The sequence below is a fragment of the Aquila chrysaetos genome, chromosome 7 (assembly GCF_900496995.4).
Source record: "Aquila chrysaetos chrysaetos chromosome 7, bAquChr1.4, whole genome shotgun sequence".
NCBI classification, from domain to species: domain Eukaryota; kingdom Metazoa; phylum Chordata; class Aves; order Accipitriformes; family Accipitridae; genus Aquila; species Aquila chrysaetos.
This window is the reverse complement of record NC_044010.1, coordinates 3201153-3224809: the sequence shown is the minus strand read 5'-3', so window position 1 is coordinate 3224809 and position 23657 is coordinate 3201153. Positions and strand designations below refer to the sequence as shown.

The 23657-nt window shown below is 51.4% G+C and overlaps 1 protein-coding gene across 1 annotated transcript in view; it reads right to left on the bottom strand.

Annotated features, from left to right (window-relative positions):
- FSTL1 (follistatin like 1) overlaps positions 1–23657 on the bottom strand; it is a 55875-nt gene that overhangs the window by 6286 nt on the left and 25932 nt on the right. Inside the window, exons 3-8 of the mRNA XM_030019839.1 lie at positions 8574–8678; positions 7185–7314; positions 6002–6034; positions 4245–4375; positions 1313–1431; positions 401–513 (exon numbers count right to left, since the gene is read on the bottom strand). Coding sequence (XP_029875699.1) covers positions 401–513; positions 1313–1431; positions 4245–4375; positions 6002–6034; positions 7185–7314; positions 8574–8678 — 631 coding nt within the window. The remainder of the gene's footprint in view (positions 1–400; positions 514–1312; positions 1432–4244; positions 4376–6001; positions 6035–7184; positions 7315–8573; positions 8679–23657) is intronic.

Genomic DNA, 23657 nt, shown 5'->3' with positions numbered 1-23657 from the left:
CATCAGGGAGGGTCTCTGTGTGAAAGGCAGAGCGTAGCAGGACTTTGGTCTGGTCTGAATTTCCTAAGTTATCCAGACATGAACTCCTCACATGATTCATCTCCACACTGCTAAATACATGCGTTGACCTTCCAAGCATACCACATCCATTTAACCTACGCCCTTGCTTCTCAGATCCAAATGTTTTTCATCACAAGAGCTGTGGGAGCTCTGGGACAGAAAAAGCAGTACTTCTGACAATGCAGGGACAAGGGGTGCTGTCAGATGGGAGGTAGCATATATCAACATTATCTCTGGGAGTGGAGTTACAGCATCCAATGTCTGGCCCAAAGCTGGTCTCTTTTCTTTCCTCCCTTCCCAGGACCCCTCTGGTTCCCCAATACAAGTAAGGAGTTCCTACTTTTCTCTGGTGGGTTGAAGGATGGGCTGAGGCACTTGAGAAATTCATTGAAGCTGAGCTTCCAGTCAGCATTTTCATCTGACAGCTCGATGAGGGCATCTACGCAGAGTCCCCTGAAAGGAAACACAGAGGCATGTTCTGCACGGCGCTGAACTAGGCTGGTCCCTGCTCTGTTGGCTTCAGAGCACAGATGAGTAAAACCAGTAATAACTAGGAAGGTTCTGAGATGCCTGGCAGAAAATGCTTCTGTACGGAAACCTCAATGGATACAGACAAAAGAAAAATAGTCACAAAATACTCCCTGTCTGGCAAAGGGCCGGGAAGTGGGGGGATATTCGGAACCGCAGGAATAGGACCCTGTTGACATCTACATGCTGTCACACAAGTAGAGATGCAAGCACAGCTAACCACAAGCAGCCTGTTCTCCTCATTGTTTCACACAGTGGCAGACACACAGAAAAAGGGAAACCTCTCAAACGACATTTTCATGCAATGCTTGCACCAGCTCTAACTGCAGGCTGCCCATGAGCTGTGTTTTCCCACCATCTTCCTTGCGCTGGATCTAGCTATCAGGCAAAAGGTGAGTGAGGTCCACTGGAAAGCTGATTTATTAGGAAATAAAAAAGAAGACAAATTTTCTGTCACCCAACTCACCTTCTGGCTGCACACCTATAAGATGTAAGGCAAAAGAAGGTTGGAATACATGGCTAATGTGAAGGGTAGGGGTGGGACTGCTCCTTCTGCTCCTTTTGGTGGTATTCACACCTAATTAAGTGAAAAGTCACTTCATGCACAGTTATATTTGTCAGTGCAAGCCCTAACTGTTATTATTTTCCATGAGTGGATTTTCATGCCCCCTTCTACCGCATCTGGCCCCCTGGCCCTCCTTCTGGCATCCTGTCCACTGCCCACCTGAGCAGCTTGTTGGTCTCCTGGTCCATGTAGGTGGTGATGTTGACAGCAGTCTCATTCTGCTCCACGAACTTCAGGAATTCAGTGGAGTCCAAGCGAGAATCACCATCGTCAAAGCTCTGTAGGGGAAGATGGGAGGATGTGAAAGGGTCTGATTTACCGGTTCAGGGTACCCCTTTCTTCTCCCCCTTCCATATGTACTTAGCGTGTTTGAAGCTTCAGTGAAACAGGTTGCATCATCCCTGTTTTGCACAAAGGACAGAGGCTCAGAGAAAAGCAGCAACATATTCATACTAGCATCAAAACTGGGAGACACGATGCTAGCCTTGTTCTCACTGATAAGCTACACTGCCTCTCATTCACCTCCTGCTGCTTGATTTATGGCTCTAACCCCATTTCTTCTCTTTGTTCCAGCCAGCTCTTAGCCTTCTTATATACCTCCTGCCTTAAAGCAGACCAGTTGCATTCAAGGAGGTGTCAGCTTTCCAATATGTGCAAATCCAAAGCTGTGCCTAGACTGTGACAGTGACAAAAGGGAAAATCACAGGAAGCAATTTTCTGCTGATCCCAAAGAAGGAACAATTTAATGCAACAGCACAACGCATTGCCACCAACTTCTTAAGGTCTTGACAGGACTCATGGCACTGAAAAGCAGGATTTTTAGCCCCGAATCCTGGCTGTACTCCCAAAGAAGTAATTGCATTTTGCTCTCCTGTTTGGAGATGTCATATCACAGTGCTGGGCACTCAGCAGGAACTGCTGGGCCCCCTCAGAGACAGCTGCATTGCAGTGAGGGGAAAATGAATTCTGCACACAGACTGCTGCTGGCTAATTCTTGCTGTGTGACTTGGGGCAGGTCACTGTGTCTCCTCGCGCGTGCTTCCAGGAATGCTGGAAGAGACGCTCCCTGTTTTTACCTCTATGTGGTTCAGGAGAAACCTGTAGGGCTAGGAAAATTACTCTGTGTGCTGTAGCCTGTGTATAACTGCTCCACTAACATGTTTCAACTTCTACTAGACTTTGAAACCTCTTGTCCCGCTATTTCTTGTGAAAGTGGCCGCCATTCCCTTAATGACACAGACTCAGTTCAGTTAGTTTTCTTGCCTTTCAATGCTATGGTCTGCATTTATGTGTTCCCCCAGAGACCCTCCAAAACAGCAGCTTCCCACTACCAGCCTCACTCCTCTTGAAATAATGTCCTTCAAGGTCATGGCCTGCCTGACGTACAACCCACATCCCAGTGATCCACACAAGTCAGGCTTCCAGGAGGGAAACAGCTTAATGACACATCTACAAACCTCCCCATCAAGGAGAAAAGGGAAAAGCTTCATGTCATCTTTGTCTCCAGTGTTTATTACCTGCAGGGCAGGAATCAGGCCATTTGCAGGGCAGGCGCGCGGAGCCCCGGGACTGGGCACAGCAGAATTCCTCCAGTGACAGTGGACCCTCACTGGTGACAAACATTAGTGTGTGTTTGAACCCAATTTAGTTTGCTTTGCTTGGATTTGTCCCAAGTTGTTCCAAGCTCTGAATTCTGCTTTAAAAGTATTTCAAAGCTTTAAGGATTGTTGATATGGTGGATTACCACTTGACAGAAAAGGAAATTCCCCCTTTGGTCTGAGAAAAGGTATGGCTTTGTCATGGAAACTTCCACCCACTTGTGCCTGGGATCAGTGCTCCAGAAAAAGGGGGACAGTAAAGGGAACATGAGGCTGTCTGCCTCTGAGCTGCGGCCACGGGATTTCACCAGCGCCCCAACAGGCGTGGGGCTGGCAGGGGTGACCGGGCTGTGCCGTGGCGGTGGAGAAAGCCCGTGGCTGGCTCATGTATTTCAGCGAAGCCCATGGTCTGGGGAGGCTCTCCGTGAAGGCGGCTGGGGACAGCACGTTTGCGGGAGGAGGGACTGAGCAGCTCCGCTCTGCAGGACGCTGCAGCTTTCGGGTGCCGGCGGGGGTGCCTGAGGCAGTGGGCCACAAGTGGGTTTCCACAGACGGAGCAGCATTAATGGCTACAAAGGCGAAGATGCTCTCTGGAGCGCAGGGACCAGCTCCTCTGTCTCACCAGGGGGTGCCATTGCCATGGCAAATTTGCTTGCAGCGCTAACTCCTGTCAGGCACCATTAATCTCTTGCTGTCGACAGCTTATGATTTAAACACTCTCCCCCTTTCCCCACCTGCTCCTCCAGCTCCATCCTGAATGCTTTGAAGTCTTTATCAGGAGCTGGGCGTGAGGGGGAGGGACGAAGCAGTGCATGTGGCAGGAGCATGGGAGAAGCGTGTGATCTGCTGGTTACAAAAGGAGGTGGGGATGGGCTGAGGGACAGACTGACGGGGAGGAGGGAAGACGAACGGGATTATTGCAGGGCCTGACACACACGGTTGGCTCCTCTCTCTCTGCAGAGCACTAGGGAACCGCCAGCTCTTGGCCACAACTGGGTCATACTTACTCCTTGCAAGCAAATACTCCGCTTGAAGCCCCCAAGTGTCCCCTATCCCCACCTCAACATGGCCTTGGGACTGTCTGGAACAAAGAATCAGCAGCCCCTGCCCCAGCTTCCTGCTCCTTCTACTTCCATTTCCAGCACTTTCACCCATCTTTTCTCCTCTGGCTATCTTTCGTGCCCTGAGATCAGTTCTCCTCTCCCCTGCCACAGGCACACCTGGCCTGTCCTCCTCCTTTCTTCCAGGGCAGGTCAGATCCACAGGGATGCTCCAGGTCTGGGCTGTCCCATAGCCATGTCAGTGGCTCCGTCAGCAGCTGCTGCAGGCAGCCTGTAACACATCATACTGTAGGACATACCAGAGCTTTCTGGCCCCCAGCTTCACAGGCCCATCACACACTGGAGCCTCCTGGCCGGAGACATGGCAGCTGCTTTGCAGCGACAGGGCAAGAAATGTTCTCTGGCCTCTGAGGCAGGCACTGCTCTACTTGCCTTGAAATACTTGTCCAGGACTTCGCTGTAGTTGCTGCCCTTGGAAAACCAGCCGTCTGGGATAATCTCAGCTTCCAGCCACTGGATGACACGGCGACGAAGTTTGTCCCTGTCCGACTGATAGCAGACGACTGTCATGGGAGAAGGTGTAGCAGAAGAAAAAGAAAGCAAGGATGAGAGAAATGAAGTTGGCAGGGAGACCACAGAGAAACGACTGGAAATAAAACCCAGCGCGCCAGCCCTGATGGCAGGTTGCAGGCCCCTCTGTCCTTGGTCCTTGGAGATGCTCCAGGGCCAGATCAAAGCAGAGGTGCCACGTGCTAAACGGCAGATGGGCTGTGGGTGACACCGTGTGGCAAAGCCAGAAAATGACACCCCTGCCAAACACCTCCTGCCTTCCAGCCCTCAAAGCTTGTGGAATAACAACCCGGGGCTGACTCGTCTTGGTGTGAAGAGTCTCCAGATTGAGGCAGGAAGGTGACTGACTGGCCCTGGACAGTGTCCCCAGGCTTCCCGACGTTGTGCAGAACAGGCACTCAGCCGTTAACCCTCAAGTACCAAAAATTCCATCCTCTGCAACGGCAAAGACTAGACTGAGCAAGCCGCTGTCCCCAAGACTTGAATTTTAAGAGCCTACTATCTCAGGAGATTTTGACTTGCCCACTCTGATTGGATATGAGAGGGGGCTAAGTTGGGCTTGTTCACAGCGCTCTCCATAGTCACAGATTTCTCTAGGCGGGTATCGCCTTGTGTGCTAATACTGAACAACGTATTTAGAAGCAGAACTGAAAGCCTAGGTCTTCTGGCTTCTGTGAGTCATCATAGCCACCCAGAGGTCAATCAAGCCAGAAGGGGAGTCAGTGAGCATTTGTGTTGCCTAGACATACCAAGGATCTCCTTCCGAATCCAGTGACTACAATCACGACCGGACAGACAGATGAAATAAAAACCCGTAGGGATTCTGCATGTTTAATGTTGAACTTCCTTGAAACCGCTTTGAGGTGGTGGCCATGCCCTGACACGGTCCTTTCCCTTAAGCCTGTATGCGGGTTTCCACTCAGCTTCCCTGTCCTGGGAAGCTGAAGCTGACAATTATACAGCTCCAGCAGTTAGAGGCCATGGATGGGAAAAGGATCCCCTGATGAAGCACAGGCCATGACCCCAAAATCCAGTCCAAGTACACGAGGCAATGCGTAAGGGGAGAAACCAGGCACAGGGCATCAAAGAGACTTGTTGGCTGATGGGAGAGGTGGTTCAGCTACACCTCCTGACTCCCCAGACAATGCCCTTCATTATATAGTGCTGCCTCTCTGCCCTGCACCCATCGGTTAATCACTCCTGAAGCAAAGTCTCCTTTCAAAAGAGTGCTCTTGGAGTTGGGGACATAGCTCCACAGTTATCGTGTCTTAGATCCCCAATGAAGTCTGCAAAAGTGCGTCTCTCCCCTCAGGCTGTGATAACACAGCTTGTGTCCCTAGGGGCAAACTGGGTTTCATTGCACCTTGTACGTGCTCAGAGTCCCTGAGACATCCCAGCACAGTGAAGAGCCCAGGAGATGTATGAGCTCTGAAAGGTTACCCAGGAGTAAAGAGCTGGGCAATCACATTTCAGCTGATGTATCAACTCAGATTCTGCTACAGCCAGTGCAGAGGTATGACTTTGACACAGAGCTGTGCAACTCCCCCAGCAGACCTTCCTCCCCATCTCTTTTCCCAAATGCATACAGAGGACCCAGCCATGCAAGGAGATGGACTCACCTGGACTTGCAGCTGGATTCTCAGACTTCTTTTCTGTTAATGAAAGACAGAAGAGGACATTTCTGATGCAACATGAAGCAATACGAACCTCTTCCCACCCTGGGTGTCACTTGGGCAAGAGCAGAGGAACCTGGGAGTCTTCAGAAACATGAGGGCCTGGAACATCTGTCGCCCCGAGGGGAGACTGAGGACTGTTTAGCCTGAAGAAGAGAAGGCTCAGGGGCAATCTCATCAATGTTTATAAATCTGATGGGAGGGAATGAAGAAGACTGAGCCAGACTCTTCACCATGGTGTCCAGTGACAGGGCAAGAGGCAGTGGGCACATATTTATACACATGAAATTCTGTCTGAACATAAGGAAACACTTTTTTTTACTGTGCGGCTGGTGTGGGGGTGAGTTAAACAGCCCTACCATTGAGACAAAATCCTTGCTCCTGAAGTTCTTGAGGTCCCTCATGAACATGGATGGTCGTATGGGCTTTGGGGGTTTATCCTGAGAGTCTGACCTTTCCTCAGCAGGTAGACTGAGACACCTGCCTGGCTGAATCCACGAGCTCAGAGAGAGGCAGGCAGGAGCAAGAAGTTGCCCTGCTGTCCCGAGTGTCCCCATCCAGCATCCCAGGGAGACAATAGCTCCAAGATCCCACCACAGCCAAGGTGTCAGGGTTCTGAGTACACTAATGAGGGCCTCCATCCACACTCTCTACCCATGAGCCCAGGGGCTCCGTTTCAGCTGATGTCTCGGCCCCTAGACCTTGGCTGGGATTACGTTGTAGGTATGCCTGTCTCCAGCTCTGTCGCAACCATTCCCATACCTGCCATAGACCCTGTTGATCTAGGCCCTGACCTGGTGACTGTCTTCCCACCTTGATCTCAGACCTGCTATAGACCGCATCACTACAGACTTGTCTGGCAATTACTGGCCTGTGCCCAATTCTGGTTACCGTCACCAGACCTCATTTTGTGGCTTGACTTCAGGCCTACTTCATCACCACAAACTTGCCTGGTGATCTGGACTCTTGGTTGAACCTGGCCATCGTTCCCAGGCTTGCCCTGTTTATCCCGCTCCGCTACTGTGGGACAAGGTCCTGGCTGGTGAAGCCTCTGCCTTGCCTTGTTATCATGCTCGGCTTCCGACTCTCCCTCCCTTACAGCGTAGCTGGCCCTCATCGCCGGGGTTACCTTTACAGTGGCCATCGTAATCCACCTGGATCTTGGAGCCAGTGAGGCAGGCATCACGGTGCAACTCACAGTGGTTCAGGTACGTCTTGCCATTGCTACCGCACACAGGCCTCTTGTGAGGTTTGCATTGCTGTGAGAGAAGCCAGAGAAGACAGCATTTTACCTGCCTCTTCGGGACAGCTAGAGGGAGGCAGGTGAGTCCCAGCATCAGCCCAACTCAACAGAAGCCCTTGGCACAGCCTCCTTGCCCAAAAGGTGTTTGGAACAGGCTGAACCCACCCATCGTCACCCCGGAAAAACCTGCACAGGGAAGTCTGTGGGTGTGGGTTCAAAGGCTTTGCTTTATCCCAGCCTCTGTCACTGCCACCACAACAGGAGCCTTCCCAAAAGCAGAGTCCAGCAGAGAAAATCAGTGCCCAGCATAAATACTGAGCGTAATCCTGCAACTGCTGCTCTATGTGCCATGGACATGCCTGCCCGGAGGTGTTTCTGTGAATCTGTTCTGTGCACCTCTGCTTGCTCAGCTCTGTTGCATCTTTTTGTAGACTCTGCTCCACCTTTCTGTAACTGAATGCAGAATAAGCCATCAGCCAGGAGCAAACAGCACAGCCTACAGCAGAGGGAGAGTTCTCCAGTGCCACTGTTCAGGCTGTGGGCTTCCTTCTCCCATCCCTTTCAGTCTGGCCAAGCCTACCCAGGGTGACAGACTCTCTTCCTGCTAACGGGGCATTTCACTCTCCAGTCCCCAGGCTGGCCACGTCAGAGCTGCAGGCTCTGAGGGAAGCGGGAACAAAAAGCCACATGCCCATTCCCAGGAGCCAGGCAGGAATGGTTTGAAAGAAGGGCAGAGGAGAGTAGGGAGACAGTGTGTCTCTACAGCTGGGAAAGACTCTTCTAATCATCTCTGGCTCCCTGCTGGATGGAGCTATTCATCCTCACAGCACTCTACCACAATTATTTCCATTTTACAAAAGCTGATTTTTAGTAGGGTGCTTGTAACCTCCTCAAACAAGATGCCAGTGAGGGCAGGCTTTCTTGGAGCTCGCAGACCACTCCCTAGAGTGCTCTCCAAAGCTAGCTGCATATCAATACCCTACTGGGCTTTCCCAACAAAAGACCTCCAGCCAAGTCTCCTGTGAGTGTGAAGACCCTAGGCAGTTGTGCGAGCAGCACAGCTGCAAGCCCCAGACAATATCTACCCTACAGGGCTCTTCCCCCACACCACACTGGGAAAGGCCCTCCTGTTTGAAGAGCCAGTGTGAATTTGCAGCTGCTCCAAAACAGCCGTAGCCTCATCCCATCATGAGATCCTTCCAGCGACCAAAACCCAGCCGGGGGGTCATGGTGGTGATGCCTGTCCCTGACGCAGAACCTGTGCTGCCCTCGTACCTCAATGCAGAGGCAGGTTGGCTCTCCCTTCTCAGTCACTGCACACTCCCGCCCAGCTCCGCAGAAAACATTGGCACAGATCTTGGATTTGCTCCTTGGCTCTTCCTGCAAGATACAAAGTAAGAGACACAAAATACAACAAGTTACCAGGAAGAGCAGCACAACAGCTTTAAGAAATAACACATTTAACTTGTAGACTGGACCGAAGAGCACCAGGGTGGAAGGAACAGATTACAGAACAAGAGAGACATGACTGCAATAGATGGACAGCTCAGACAATAACCAGGAACAGACACAAGAGCTAGGGCTACAGCCCCAGCAAGAGAGGGCTTCCTTGAGGTCATTCCCAGACAATCACCTAGGACAACTGAAGCAAACATGAGCAAGAGAAAGTCTAGCATGAATGGCAAGAATAATTTGCTCATGCCAAGGGCTGCCATCTTCAAAATTTTTTTCATGGAGGGTAGGGAGCAGAAATGTCTTTGCTCGAGACATTTAAGAAGAAGGTGAACATAACCCTGGAGAAAGGTGTGATACCAAACAGGCAGAAGAAATTGCCATCGGGCACCAGTAATGCCCCTGTCACAAAAAAACTTCACAAAACTATATGACCCATTACCTTGCCTCCACTGGTCAAGATTAAACACTTCAAAGGAAGAAACACTGTCATAGATAATTATACAGTAACCTTCTCTGAGAAAATTTCTTCTGGTCCCTGACAGCCAGCAGTTGACTTATGCCCTGCAGCACAATTTATATGCTTTAAAGTTTTCTCCTAGCCAAAGTCATCACAAGTATTCTTGTTGTTCACGTAACTGTCAAATCCTTTTTTTTGAGTCCCACTGCCTTCCCAAACTGGTGACACTTAGCAGGGAAGATTTCCACAGGTTAATCATGTTTTCAATAAAACCACCATTTACTTTTATCAGTTTAATCCCTTTTTTCCTTAGGCTTTTAAAAGAGAAGACGGTTCCAGGGGTTCAGAGTTGGGACACCCTGGTTTAATTCCCTGCTTTGTCATTAATTTCCTTTGTGACTCTCATTTCATCTAACATTTTCCACCTGTACGTTAAGTATCTGGTTCAGGCTAGCCAATTGGCTTCCTCAACAGTTTTGTATCAGAGACGGAAGATTGAGGAATGTAAAATAACCAGTGGGATAGGTCAATCACATCTGCTGTGACTCTTTTGTCTAATACACAAAGCGTTTTTTTACCTTCTCATCCGAGTATTATTCTTAACCTCTGCTCATTTGTGGTATCTTTGTACCTCCATTATATACTTTTGAAAGTAGGTGATCAAAAAGGAGCAGAATTTGCCTGAGGAGCAAGCATTATTGATACATTTAACAACAAATGCTGAGCACATTTTTTTCTCCTATTGCTTCTTTATCCTAATTTGGGGTTTTTTGTTTTGCTTTTAAACCACAGTTTCACAGTGAGTTGCTGTCTTTACTGAGCAGCCCACAGTGACAGTCAGATCATTTCCTGAATGACCTTGCCCTGGTCTTCAGAATATTTTGTCTGCCGGCCTACTGCACAGTCATCAAGCCCAAGAAGGTCTTTTCAAAGGACTACAGGATTCCCTCCAGGTTCACATAACGACAAACACCTTTCTTACTCTCTGCAAATGTTCCTATCTTGCTGCTTATCCTGTAAAATAAAAATATAGTATTCAGACCCACCAGTCTTAGCTCAGAAATGTGCAGTGTCCCAGGCCTGCTCACCCCATGAAGACAGTCAGACTGTCCTCCCATTGCTCTTTCGTCCTCGTTTCACATATCGTTTCTGAGCTATGAAAGACACTCTGCCCCTTCTGCCGCATCCACCTCTCTTTAGTTGCCTTCTGGTGGAGGGCTGGGGTAAATGATCTAGGCGCTTCTGGGGTGGGATGGAGCAACGCGAGCGCTTCACCGCACAAAGCGACCTCACACAACTTAGGGCAGGAAAGGAAGAATAACTCATTTTGCAAAAAGCACAAAGAAAAAACCAAATTCTCCCAGGCTGGAGTCTAACTAGGGCACTCACACACCTAAAATGCACTGTAGACACCTAAGTGCTGATCCATTTAAAGGGTTTGGAACAACAGGCCCATCCCTTCACTGAGCCAAAGACCAGAAAAAACAAAAAAGAGCTAGACACGGCTTTGAACTGCCACCCACCAAGGTCTGTAATCCAGGTGCCTGGCAATAGATGGCAGTACTCTGCCTCTCCTTACCCATGGCCAGGCAGGACCACCAGCAGCAAGCTCCCAGCTGTGCCCACCGATGCCAAACCTCGCTCTTGCCTCCTGGCCTGAGAATTACAGCACTGCTACAACCGCAGCCGGCCTCGGCAGGTGTCCGCAGGGACCGAGCTTGGGTTGCAAGACTCTTCTCCCCTCGACAGTTTGCTGGAAACCAGGCCTGTGACGCGGCCGTCCTGGCCACAGCTCCCTCCCTGTACTGCCAGAGCCCAGGAGCCATCCCGCAGCTCTCCCACTGGGACCTGGGGTGGGGATGCTGGCAGGGTGACACCGCCAGAACAGCCTCCTGCCAGGCTAGAGGGCCACGTTACTCTGATTTTTCTTATTAATCAAAGCAATATGGTTTGCCAGTTGCTGCTTTTTGTTGTTTTAAGCTGTCCTAGGCTGGCAGTGGGTCGGAGCTGGTTGCCACGTCCCGGCACGGCCGTCTCCACCCTGGGGGTTTGCCAGAGAAAGAAAAGAATCAGGCTCTGCCTGCCTGCCCTCTCACTCTGGCACAGGGTTTCTCAGACTCAGCATGCTCATCCTCCCTCCCGGCAGCAGCAGCCGTGGCAGGAGTTATCAGGCTGGGTGCTGGCTCCACCTTTAGTAAAAGCAGCTCTCAGCATCCACCCCAATTCCCAGAGCAGTAACTCAGCCCCCTGTGCCCTCCACTCTTGTAATGCTCGCCCCACAAACTGTACTTTCTCCACCTACAACCTACAAACCATAGCCCCTTCCACTCGTATGCCCCCCTCCCAAAATCCCCGAGATCCTCACCTCCTTCCTTCACCAGACATCACGTCTACTGCCCTACATGGCCCTACATGTACCCTACCCGGCACCTGCAACCTGACCCATTGCTGCTGCTTTGCAGGTCGAGGTGCGCTCTTCTGCCAGGCGATACTAGCTGCTGCTGCAGATCCTGCCTTCACCTCCTGCAAGAGCCAGAAACATTTTCCTCCGCCAGCCTGCACACAGATGAAGTTAGCGGTTGCCACCGCTACCACTTGGTACGGCCACACAGCTCTAAGGTGGTTCACGGCATACCGCAGGGTGGGAGCTCTTTCTAGCTGCTCCCAGCCACCTTCCCGGCAAATGTCCGAGTCTCCTGTGCGGAACTGGGAGTGTAACGGAGATGGCGGTGGATGAATGGATGAGTACGGTGGGGGTCTGTGATTGAGGCTTTATAATCTTCTCTCCTGATTCTCTGGCAAGCTCCCAGGTGCTACTAGCTGAACTAGTTTCTTGTGAGAGATATTCTGATCTTACCTTGGACCCTGTCATGTTTGCTCTTTATAAAGCTCCATCTGCTGGAGTCATGCGAGTAAGCGGGGACAGCAGCTGCCACTTCAATATTAAAGAGCTCATCCTCGCACGTACCATGTAAAAGCTTGAAAACATGAACTGCAAAAGTTTAAATGCAAGGTCACACAGAGAAAAGACTCCACAGTGTTTCAGTGTCATTGCCCTTAAATTAATTTCAGGATTCGGGGACTGGCATCACGGTTTTTACACTGCTTCCTCCCTGTGAGCTGTCATTGCCTTTTCTGTCACCGTGGGCTTGGGAACTGTCACTTGTCCCTGTGCACAGAGCGCTCAGGCAGGCGGAAGGGAAAGGGCAGAGACTCGTTATTAATTGCTGCACGGTGGCATTTACACTGCAAGCCGTGACAAGGCAGTTCCTCTCTTCTGCCTTGGGTAAGATGCCCAAGCTCTCCCTGTTTGGGCAATGCTTTTAATAACTCCTCTGCTGCCCGGAGAGCAAGCAGGAAGGTGTAAAAGCAGCGAGCACAAAGCCAGGGCAGGAGCGCCTGGATTCCGGAGCGTCTGCCACGGCACAGGGGCACTCCTGATTCTTCACCCCACGGCCGCCACAGAGGCAACGACCTCCCCAGACATCTTCTTGGGCAAAGACCACGGAGAAAGCTGCTCACCACGGCTCACGGGCCAGAAACTCAGGGTGGCCGGGCAGCGTCACGTACGCATAGCCCAGACCGTCTGCCGAATTGGGATGGGAACGCACACTGCTTTTGGGGGGCCGGGAAGTGTAAACTCATGGATGAAGAGTTCTTGCATGTGAACGGGCAAGCGCCAAGCAGAAGACCTGAACCGACAGCGCAGCGAGCCACACGCACTGCTTCTGCTTCTGCCTCAGCTGTTGCTTCCTGGGGAACAAGGAGGAAAAAGAGACATTTCCAAGGCATCTGCGGGCGAGAAAGCCTGCGGCAGCACTGATGCTGAGGGATTACCATGGCAACCGGCAACGAGGGGCCTCAAGGTGGAAAGCTAAAATTAGGCAGCGGGAAGGGCTGTTTCTCCTATCTAGCAGCAACCGGCGCTGAGGAGTCGGACCCCCAACGCAGTGTAAGCGCAGGTGTCGGGAACATTTCCGAGCCCCTGCCTGCGTCTGGATGTCCGGGACCGAGCGTGGCTCAACACGCCGACACACGGTGCCATGTCCGGGTCTGCATGGGGTCCCGAGGTCCTGCGAGCTGCCGTGCCCACTCCGTGCTGGTGGGACTGCATGAAAACACTGCGGTGTCTGCAGCAAGGTATATGTGTGACCGCACGCACGAAGGAAAAGAGGCATCGTGGCTCCGTGGCTTTGCAAGGGAGCTGCTCGCTGCAGCTCTCCTTCGGCTGCTCCCTCCCTTGGCTCCTGCTGAGCCACCACTGCCTGGTGTCACTTGGTGGAAATGGGGACTTTCCCAACCAACCTGTGAAAGCTGAAACCATTAACAGTTCAGCGACAAAACACCTCTGTAAGGAAGAACAAGCTTCCACCTGCAGAGAAGAGCTGTGCAAGCAACTGCACGTCCACAGTGCCCCACTGCCCGAAGGGAGCAGCAGGGATTTCTGCCATTACACATGCTCTGGGAAACGAGCAGGGAGATCGCCCTCCTGCGAGGTGGGGAGTTAATGTGCTTGAAAACAACCCTTCAGATTGCTTTTTGCTTTCTGCACATCCTTCCATAAAAAATCTCCTCTTGGAGATCTCAAAAGTCTTTTTCTCGGAAGCCCATGCTGCACTGGAGAAATACTACCTGCCGTCCTGCTCCTACTGACACGACTAAAAAGCTTTTCTGCTATCAGTAGCGACTCTAGGTCTTTTTCCTCTTTTGGCGTCAGTTTGTGGCAATCCATAAAATGACTTGACCCCTCACATAATGCTCTGTGCTGTTTGCTGTAAAATCAAGGCTTTGCATTTTTGCCCTGCCTGATGTACAAGGAAATCAAAGTGCTCTAGAGCTGTAGCACTGAAAGCTCCTCTGGGAGGCAATCCCATGTATTATACAAACTTGAGTACTACACAGATAAGGCAAAACCGAAGGGCACCAAAATGATGTCTGGGACTGCGAGGCTTGCACAGATTCTCATGCCTCGGGGAAGGCAGCAGCAAAAGCTGGGAGGAAGTTTTCAGATATAACCAGTACAACTCACAATAGACTCCCTCCATGCAGCTTTGCAGCTACGTATTTCAGCCAGTCCTCCCTGTGTCTTCCCATCCACATCCCTTTTGCCTGTTCTCTGCCATGACTGACACAGGAGTAGGGATATAAGGGGTCTCCGAACATGCCAAGGTGCCACCTGTAAACAGCGCTGCCTGCACAATTTCTAAACCAACTCAACATCCAGCCACAAAACCTAGCACTTCGTTCACCTCTTGTCTTGGCAATGTTTTCTCCTCAATGCAGAAAGATTTGGAGACACGAGGTGCTAGGTCAACGATGCAGAAAGCTAATACAAGAAGCCACGTGTCCCGATTCCCAAACCTCCCTTCTCCCATCATGGGGCTGGGAGGGAGAAACACTGTGTTGTGCTGCGATATCCAAAGAGAGGGCTGGGCAACAGAGCAGCTCGGGGGTGGGGGGGATCAGGAAAACTTAGCAACTCCTGTACAGCGATGGCACTGAGAAAGCATTTGGCTTGTGCATTTCATCCCATCACCCAAGCGTGCTTCCACGCAAAACGGCTCTGTCGGCAGCACGCACGTTTTGCTGGAGGGCACGCATGGGCAGGCAGCCGGTCACCTCCCGCCATTTGTGCCGCCGGCTCTGGCAGCACATTTGTCCCGTTGTTCTCGTTTGTGACTAACAAGCAAAGTGCTCGTCCCTCCCTGCAAACCTGACCTAATTCCTGTGGCAGCTCCCTGGATCCTCTAACACGCTGGTGTGACGGGGCGGAAATTTGGCAGCAGCGTAAACTGAGCAGATTAGCGTGAAACGAGCAGGCAGCCCCGACGTTGGGTTTGCCATAAATAGATAGGTAAGGCAAACATTGCAATTTCTCTTCCCTAGGGCTATTGCCTCAGGACATCTGCAGACTCTGGAAGAAACCCCACGCAAATTACCCTTAAGTCTGACTTGGAAGGTTTGATTTTCAGTTGTCAAAGATAAGACGGAGATAAGCCCAGTGTGTGGGGATTGAACCACATCTGATTCCCAGTTCGGCTCTCTGATAAAAACCTACCTCCCAGGACATCGCCGCTATTAGGAGGGCACAGTGGGCTGTGGAATGATCCTTATCCTCTACTCTGGAGGGAAACCTGCCATCAGAGCTTGCTGTACCCACTGGTGCAGGGTCACACCAGGACCCAGCTGCACCCTTCCTCAGGTCTGGTGTTACCCAGTCCCAAAGTGGCACCCTCTGGAGCCATCCCCCCCAGGAGCTCCCTCTCCCCTTGCCTCTGGGAGGCACACGGTACGTGTCCTGTGCCTCAGACCAGCAAAGGTGTTGATTGGCAGCTCAGAAGGCCCGAAAACAGGATGTCCCCAAGCTAGTTAGTTAAAAAGGCAAAGAAAATATGTTTGTCTGGACCAGTGCTGGATTCCCCAAGGCACTGCGACCAGACACATTTGACAGCGTTAACAATATCCTATTTGAAGGGTGTCAGCATGAGGTCTACACTGGATACACCATTAAAACTTCAGGATTCCTCCTCCCCCAAATCCTAAAGCCGTCCTGCGAGCAGCAGAACTAATGAAGCCCAGTTTCCAACAGCTCTCTGCACGGCCTGTCTGTCAGTTAGTTACAGGGCAGCGTATGGACTCCTTCCTGGGGAGGAGGGGGGGGGATGTCTTTGCAGGCCCCTCTCATTAAGCCAGTCACCTAGAGTCAAAAAACCAGCTGGATCCCATTATCTCGGAGGCCTCCACCGCTTTATCAGCTGTGGCGGAAACAAGCTGATAGATTCAAGACTCACTGGAGGCGAGAGACAGGCGGGCACAGACAGCCTGCTGACATAGCTTTGCTTCCTTAGGGAACCAGGCTGCAATTCCTTTGCAGAGCCCCATGAAAAACCCCTCTGGCTCAGCCTCTTGTCTCAGCAGACTCAGCACCACTACTGCTCACAGCCCCGGGGGCAGGTCCTCACCCCAGTCCCCCCGCCGTGACTCCAGCCCCCCTTCAGCCTCCCCCACACTGACCCTTGTCCTCCCTCCCCAACGTTTTCCTTGCGTTGGAGGACAGACCCCATCTCTGTTCTGCTTTCATCCATCCCTGGGAGCTTCCACTACTGAAGTATTTCAGCCAGCTGGAATCCAGGGCTGCGAACAGCCCTCCGGACACAGTGCTGGGAGCTGCCGTGCTCCCTGCGGGATGCCGGCTATGGAGGAGCCCATGCCCCAATCCAGTCCCCAGTCACCACCCCCATTCCCAAATCTTTCCCTGTATCTCTTCCTATTCTCAGCCAACATCCAGGACTGGCTCACTAAATACATCACACAACAAAATGCAACCCCTTAAAGGCTTTTGAGTACTTAATAGATGAATATTTAATGGCAGCTGACTTTTGCTAATGGGAAACAAGCCAGACTATACGTCTCTGCCCATGCTGGGAATCAGGGCATGTTCCCGGAAAACCTGGATGCAGAGACAAGCAGGCAAGAGAGGAAGGGACCTGCACCTCTGGGAGGTCACAGGAGGCTCCCTCTCTGCAAAACCCATACCTCACCCATTTGTGGGTAACCGTGCCTGCCTTGCTGGCTGCTCAGTCCGTGATCCATGAACCAGCCGTGTCCATCATATCAGAGCGTTGAGCGGGAGAGTGGTGAGGCTCTAACTGACCTCTGTGATGAGAGGAGCCCATCGGGTCGGCGACGTCTGCATGAGGCCATAGAAAAACAACATTGCCCACGGCAGCCTGGTTGTGGGTATTTGTCCATGGCTCTGTCAGGGAGATGAAGGCGTCTGATGCTACTACTGCCACAAAAGAGACTGCTGTGGCAGTATCACCTTGCAGAGACTGGCGGGGTGGATACAGAGAGCTCTACCTCCCCACTGACCCCAGTGGGTATATGGCCTGGCCCCCCGACAGGGACTGCAGCCCAACACACCAGCCGTGGCTTTCTCGTGACCCACAGCGAGCAGGCAGGAGCTGGTGCCTGCAAGGAACGGGAAGCAGGAATTGGGAGGAAGGAGGCTTTTCTCCCCACAACCTAATCAAGAGGAGAAAGGCAGCTGCCAAACAGCTGATTTCTCTTACAGCGCGATGCTGCTAACAGTTATGGAGCCAGGCACACCTCTCTCGGGGACTCCACTGCGTGAGGACTCTGTTTTCCCTTTTAAGCTGGAAGGAATGTCTGTGCTCTGGCCCCCACAACCTCATATTTTCCACCACAAGGCAATGACCGGTGAGGCCCCATAAGGGGAACAATGACATGAGAGTCTGGGGAAGAGGAAATCTCTACTGCAAACAAGTCTGGAAAATGGCTGCTAGAAGGAAGGGAGCTTGCGTCTGGCAGCGCTCTCCCCGCTGCAGCCTCGCTCTGCCGCTCACCCTAAAACCCCCCTCGCACTCACAGCCTCAAAAACGTAATGGCTCCAGACTGCACTCTCCCTTAACACTCTTCCCTCCGCCCATTCCTGCAGCGCTTCTGGAAGAAGGGGCTGGATTCCCTCCTGCCGCATCACGCGGTGAAACTGCCAGCTCCTCTGCAGCCACCAGGAACTTTCTTGCTAGCACTGGCTGCCGGCGAGGCACGGAGGCAGGAGATCAGAGACTGATTTGTGCACGCCAAGCCAGCTGGAGAGGCTTCAGCTGTGAGCAGGGCAGAAGTCAGTCCCACGGGAGGAGAGGAGGTGCTGCTGCTGCTGCTGCACCACAGTTCTCAGGGGGAGGAATCCGGTTAATCACTTCGTGTTTGGATAAGAAAATAACCCTTGCGCACAGGGAAGGATCTTGGTGCACATGAAAGGTCCTATATGAAGTTAGTCCCACAGGATTTGTGGGATGAGATTGGTATCATACTCCTCATGTGACAGACTGAAAAAGAAAGGCCCAAGGGAGGGGATTTGCTCAAGAACTACCAGAAGACAGCAGCTCAGTTCCCTTTGCTCCCTGGTCCTGAGCCAGGACCACTTCACAGTCTGATACACAAGTCATACTCCTCATTGGGGCGTGACTCTCCTTCCCAGACCCTGAGCGCCCTGGGCCAGGCTCTGTTTTGCCATGGCTGGGCTTCTGGGAACCACAATTCTCCATCCTGCTTTGTTTAAAATAAATATAATTAAAAAAAAAATAATAAAAACAATACCAGAATTGACTCCTGACTTTCAAGAGGGGGCTGTCCTGTATGCGGGTAGCACATGAGACAAGTCACAGCACCTTAGGAGTGGTCAGAGGAAGCCCTTGCCAAGAGGAGGGTGTGAAGGAGGAGGATGAGGAGGAGTTCCTTCTCAGGGCAGGCAGGCAGAGGTGGAGCACTGTCCCTGGCCTCCAGACCGGAGCAAAGCTGTGGAGCACAGACTCCTCCTAGCAATTAAACACAGACAACATCACCTCTCTCCTTCTCCAAGCACACCCAGGCTCAGCGGTAAAAGGAAGGTTTCTTTGCCAACTGGCATTTTCCCAAAGGCATGCTCCTTCCCTTGCAGGACGCAAAAAGTCGAAGTCCACAGAGCCCAGCACCAGAGCCCTCAGATCATCTGCCCAATTTTGGGGTGCACTTGCTCAGCAGCCCCCCTGCCATTACCCAATCTGAGGTGGTTTGTGCCATATACAGTCTCAAAAGTTCCCTTTCAACCCCTAAATCTGTGGTGACCCACACTCTTTCTGCATCATGCCAGTTGCTCTTTCCATCCTTTGTCCCCCTAATTTCCCACACTCAGAAGTCCTGCAGATTTTACTGGTCCTCCCAGTAAGTTTTGTTGCCTCTTTTTCCAGCCAGCTGGGATGATTTATTTCTGAATGGGATCCAAATCTGGCACATTTCTCAGCCATCACCTGGCTCCAAAGGAGCGAAGGGAAGAGCGAGCTAAGCAGTTGGAGGCAAGTTAGGATTTACAACCCTATGGCATCTCCTCACCTCTTCCAGTAACTGGATACACAAGAGGAACATAGAATGCAGGAAATGCTGAGGTTTACCAGCAGCCTCTGGCTTCTTGCGCAACAGACCTCAGTAGTTTTGTTCCCATCACTAATGCAATGGATTTGACGATCCCTCTTCCCAGCTCTGCGTGTTGGTCCTTCTTTACCCGCCTTCTACCGCAGCACATCGCAGAAAAGCAATGGAAATCACTACGTGATTGGAGGGAAGCACTGAGTCAGCCTCAGTGTGGGAGGGAGAGTGAGAACAGAATTGGACGTAAGCCGGTTTTGCACTTCCCATCTTCTAGTCTTGGTCAAGGACCTGCTTGGCTCCTTGTTAATGCAGAGCAGCTTCAGGGCTGCTCCACCCAATGGCTCTGCTGGAGATGGCTCTGCAAGAGCGAATCCCCAGGGGACAGTGCTGTCACAGTCATTCCTCTCCTTTGAAGCTTCTTTACTACATGAAAAGTCATGAGATCCCCTTTACACAGTGGGAACAGTGAGGAAGGGTCAGAATAAACCCCATTATTGGGCATTACTTTGTCTTGACAACTTTTCTTGGCCCATGGTATTGACAGAGCATCCCCTTTCAGAAACCAAATAGTCAGGAATCGTTATCAGACTAATGGGAAAATCTGAAAATAGAAGGGGGTAAAACAAACCTGCAAGGGGGAGAAGTTTGGGAAGTCTGGGGAACTAACCTGGAGTCTGCTTATCAGTGGTACACCTGCCAAAAAGGCACAGCTCCATCAAAGGTTAAAGTGTGTCCCTGTAGCCAGAGGGAGCTGAAGGCAAGTCTGCCAAAGCTCTGTCATACTACAACCTTCAAAATGCAAACTAGGATTTCAGGAGGTGGGCAGATGCAAAGAAAGCTTTCTAGGTTCTCGTAACCTCAGCTTTTACTCCTGAAGACCTAACAACTGGCAGAAGGGTGTGCGCGCCTACTCATTTGTATTGGAAAGAGGAGAGGAAAAACACTGCTGTAAAAACTAAGTGAAAATCCTTGCTGCAAGAGGACCATGGGGAGAGCTGCACAAGCATACAAACTACATGGAAAGATGTGCATGTGTTTTTCTCTGCTCTCAAACATCACATCAGCAACAAGCAAATCCAATTACATGGCAAGGGCAGTCACCCCACAGCCCCACACTGGGACCAGAGAGTAGCAGTGTTGGGTCATCCAGGACCCAGCACAAGGGGAACTGTGACCCCCCGAGTTATGACCAGCTACTTCTTTTCAACTCCTGCTGCCCCTGTTATCCCCCAGAAAGCCTCCAGCCCAGGCACCAGCACCTGAAACCGTCCCTGTGCGGAGATAACACCGTTTCACACCTACCCCGAAGAGGCTTCCCCTGCGATAGGGAAAGCGCTGTACGTCTCTGTGACTTGCGCTTAATGGCTGACCTCTTTACTGAGACAGCCAAGAGGAAGCTCTGATAAGGCGAGAAGGCCATGAGAAAATTGGTTGCATCACTATGAAATATGCTGTAAAATTCCGTCACTATGGTAACTGCCACAGCTGGGAGGAAATAAGAAAAATTCCAAGGGTTTCCAGCCTTCCCATGGATGCCCCAAGGATAGGTATCGCCCCGCGGTAGCAGTGCCCCAGCCACCCGCAGTCCCTTTGCCCCTGCACTGCTCCCTGCAGCTCGTGCTGAACCTGCTCTCGCTCAAGATGCTTGGCCAAACACCGAGGCTTTTTCTTAGGCAAACTGATTGTGCTTACATCTGTGTGTCCTTGCGGGTCCCCCATCTCATTCCTGATTTAACCCAGCTTAAACAGAAGGGGAACGGGAGATAAACTATGCTGTGTGGGCTATCAGTGAGGAAGACGGATGGTATTTCCTCAACACATCCCCCCCCAACCTGTTAGCTTACAATTTGTTGCTCTCACGATATACCTGTTACAACTATGTTCCCTCTCACAGCAGCGGAGCAGTATATAAAATGAAGGGTAAACGTAACTGAGTAGTGAATAACCTCTGCTGTGCTCATTAGAAGTGGCACACCTCATACCCACGCGTGTAGTCTCAGGGAAGCAGACTCAATCACCCGCACTTCTCCCAGAGCAGAGCTCCCCTTATCACCCCATGGCCTCTGTGCCAGGCTGACTGCACAGACTCGCTAGCATTTACAGCCCAAAGATAACTCTGTGATTAAGAAACAAGAGAAGTGATTATTGATTTCCTATAATTCCTAAATAAGGCTGGGTAACATTTTTCAGACAGAAAGCTAATTCACTAGAAAACGCAATTTGAGGTTGACCAAAACTATTTGGAAATTTGTGCCTAGTTCAGGGAACAGCTTTGATTCCAAAATTATTTCTAAAATGAAGTGAACTATTTTCCTTTTTTTATTTTGAAATATATTTCACAAAGTGTTGTACGTAAACTTAAAGGTCAAAGAGAACAAAATAAAAATGTGTTTTGATAAGCTTAGCAACTTTTTCTTTGGTCAGTCCTTTTTTTCTATTAAGAATAACAAATGAATTTCAGCTGACCTGAAATGAAATTTTTGGTTTGACTCTCTGATTCCACTAGGGAATTAGAAAAAAAAAAAAATTATTCCCATGGCTTTATTCCTAAAACATCGTTATTTGGTGTCTAAAGCAACCTATTCTTCTCATTCTTTCATCTCCTTCCATCTGGCTCTTCATGACCGTGTCTGGAAATAACAAAGAACTGTTGCAGACATCTCTCTCCCCCTCTCTGCAATCATGGAATTTTTTCCTGTCTAGTTGGGAAGACTGTTGATGCTGACTCCCATGGCTTGACTTTAAAAAACAAACAAACAGAAAAATAAGGCTACAGCTCCATTTGGTGGTTACGATAACCCAGATAGATGTTGCTTCAGGGAAAGCATCTTCTCCTCTGAGTCACTCCAGCAAAGCAAACAGCACTTATTTAACAAGGCAGCTGCCAGTCCAAATCATACCAGGGCTGCAAACACCTTTCTCCATCCCTGCTCTTCTCTGGTCCCCTCTCAAGCACTCAGTCCCGTCCCATCGCTTCCCATCCCTCAGACCCCGAGGATCCTACGCCTGCCTCCTGGCTGAGACATGCAGGGAGCGCTGGCAATTCTCAGCAGAGGAGAGTAGAATTCCCTGGGCTGGCACCAGCCAAACCCAGCTGGCAAGCTAATGGGCGTCAGGAGGTTTGCACGCAGAAGCTCAAAAGGCAGGCTGATACCCACACAGAGAGAAGCAGAGAGTTCCCAGGACTCATGCAGAGACAACACGGCACTGCCTGCGGCTGCGGAGCGGGTGCCTGGGTCCTCTTCCCAGCTCTCGTCCCCTGATGGGCGATTTCAAGAGACTTGCTGTCATTGCCTATACATGCACCCAGAGGTGATGCAACTTGCAGAGATGTAAAGGACCTGAGTGCATCACTGCAGTTACTTAAAAACAGCACTTCTGAACTTCAGTAGCCTATCTGGCCCCAAACCAATAAGGGCAGGCAACCAGCGCCAGCCAGATACAATGACGATGACCCAAGCACTTGCCCGTGTCTCTTTTCTCACTGCTCTGGAGACAATGATGAGGTGTTAGGAACTTGCTATGAACTTCAGTACTGCCCTGGGCTAGAAGGAGAGGGCTCCGAGCCCTGCTAGTGACCCGGAGGCTCTCCACGCCTCCCGCAGCCCGCATTCCTAGAAGAGGGATCACTGCTTGAATCACCTCCAAAAGCACGAACTATTCTCTAATACTTCTTGAGCTCTTCCCAGGATGTTTTGCTTTCTGCCCTGTGGCCTGGCCGGGCTGCGTTTCAGAGATGAAAGGCCATGAGCGCGCACAGACGCCGGCATCCTTACGCATTCCTGGCTCGCAGGCTTTCCTCGAAGCAGCTGCAGGCGCACTGCCAGGGAAGAGGAGCTGCCTCCCAGCCTGGAAAGAGGGCTGCCACTCTGCCGGCTGGCAAATCCGTGCTTGCCAGGTATACTGCAAGGTCCCGGCACAAACCCCTCTGCTTTGGGGCCAGCAAGTGACCCCCCAGGGCCCCCAACCACCCCAGCAGCTCCCCTGCGGGCTACGACGGCCTTAAGGAGACACGGTGCAAAATGTAGAGGGCATGATGCTATCGGGACGCAAAACTGCTTAGTAACAACATGTGTTTTTCATCTTTTTTGTCCCCACGGCTCCCAGAAAACGTCACAGACCAAGCACATGGAATATGCTGGGAAACCGTGTGCTGCAGGGAGGAAACCCAAAGAGTACTTGAGGTCTTGGGCAGAAACTTCAGGATTCGTGCAACACCGGAGCGGCCAGCAGGAGCTTGGGGGGCTGCAGTACAGACATCTGTATGCACCCCAATTCCTCTGCCCAGCTCTGGCACAAGCCAAACCAAACTCCCAACCCCAAAGACTGAAGGAAGCTCGCTCGCGGTCTCGGTGTGCAGCTCAGCCCCATCGCGGTGTTAAAGAGAGAGTCTGCCAGTGGTCTGGCAGGATTTCATCCCAACATACTGTCCCCACCAGCAGTTCTCACTTAAATTCTGGCACTGGTGCAGCACCTCAGCCCTAAACCTCACAACCAGCAAGAGAAGGGGCCTCCCT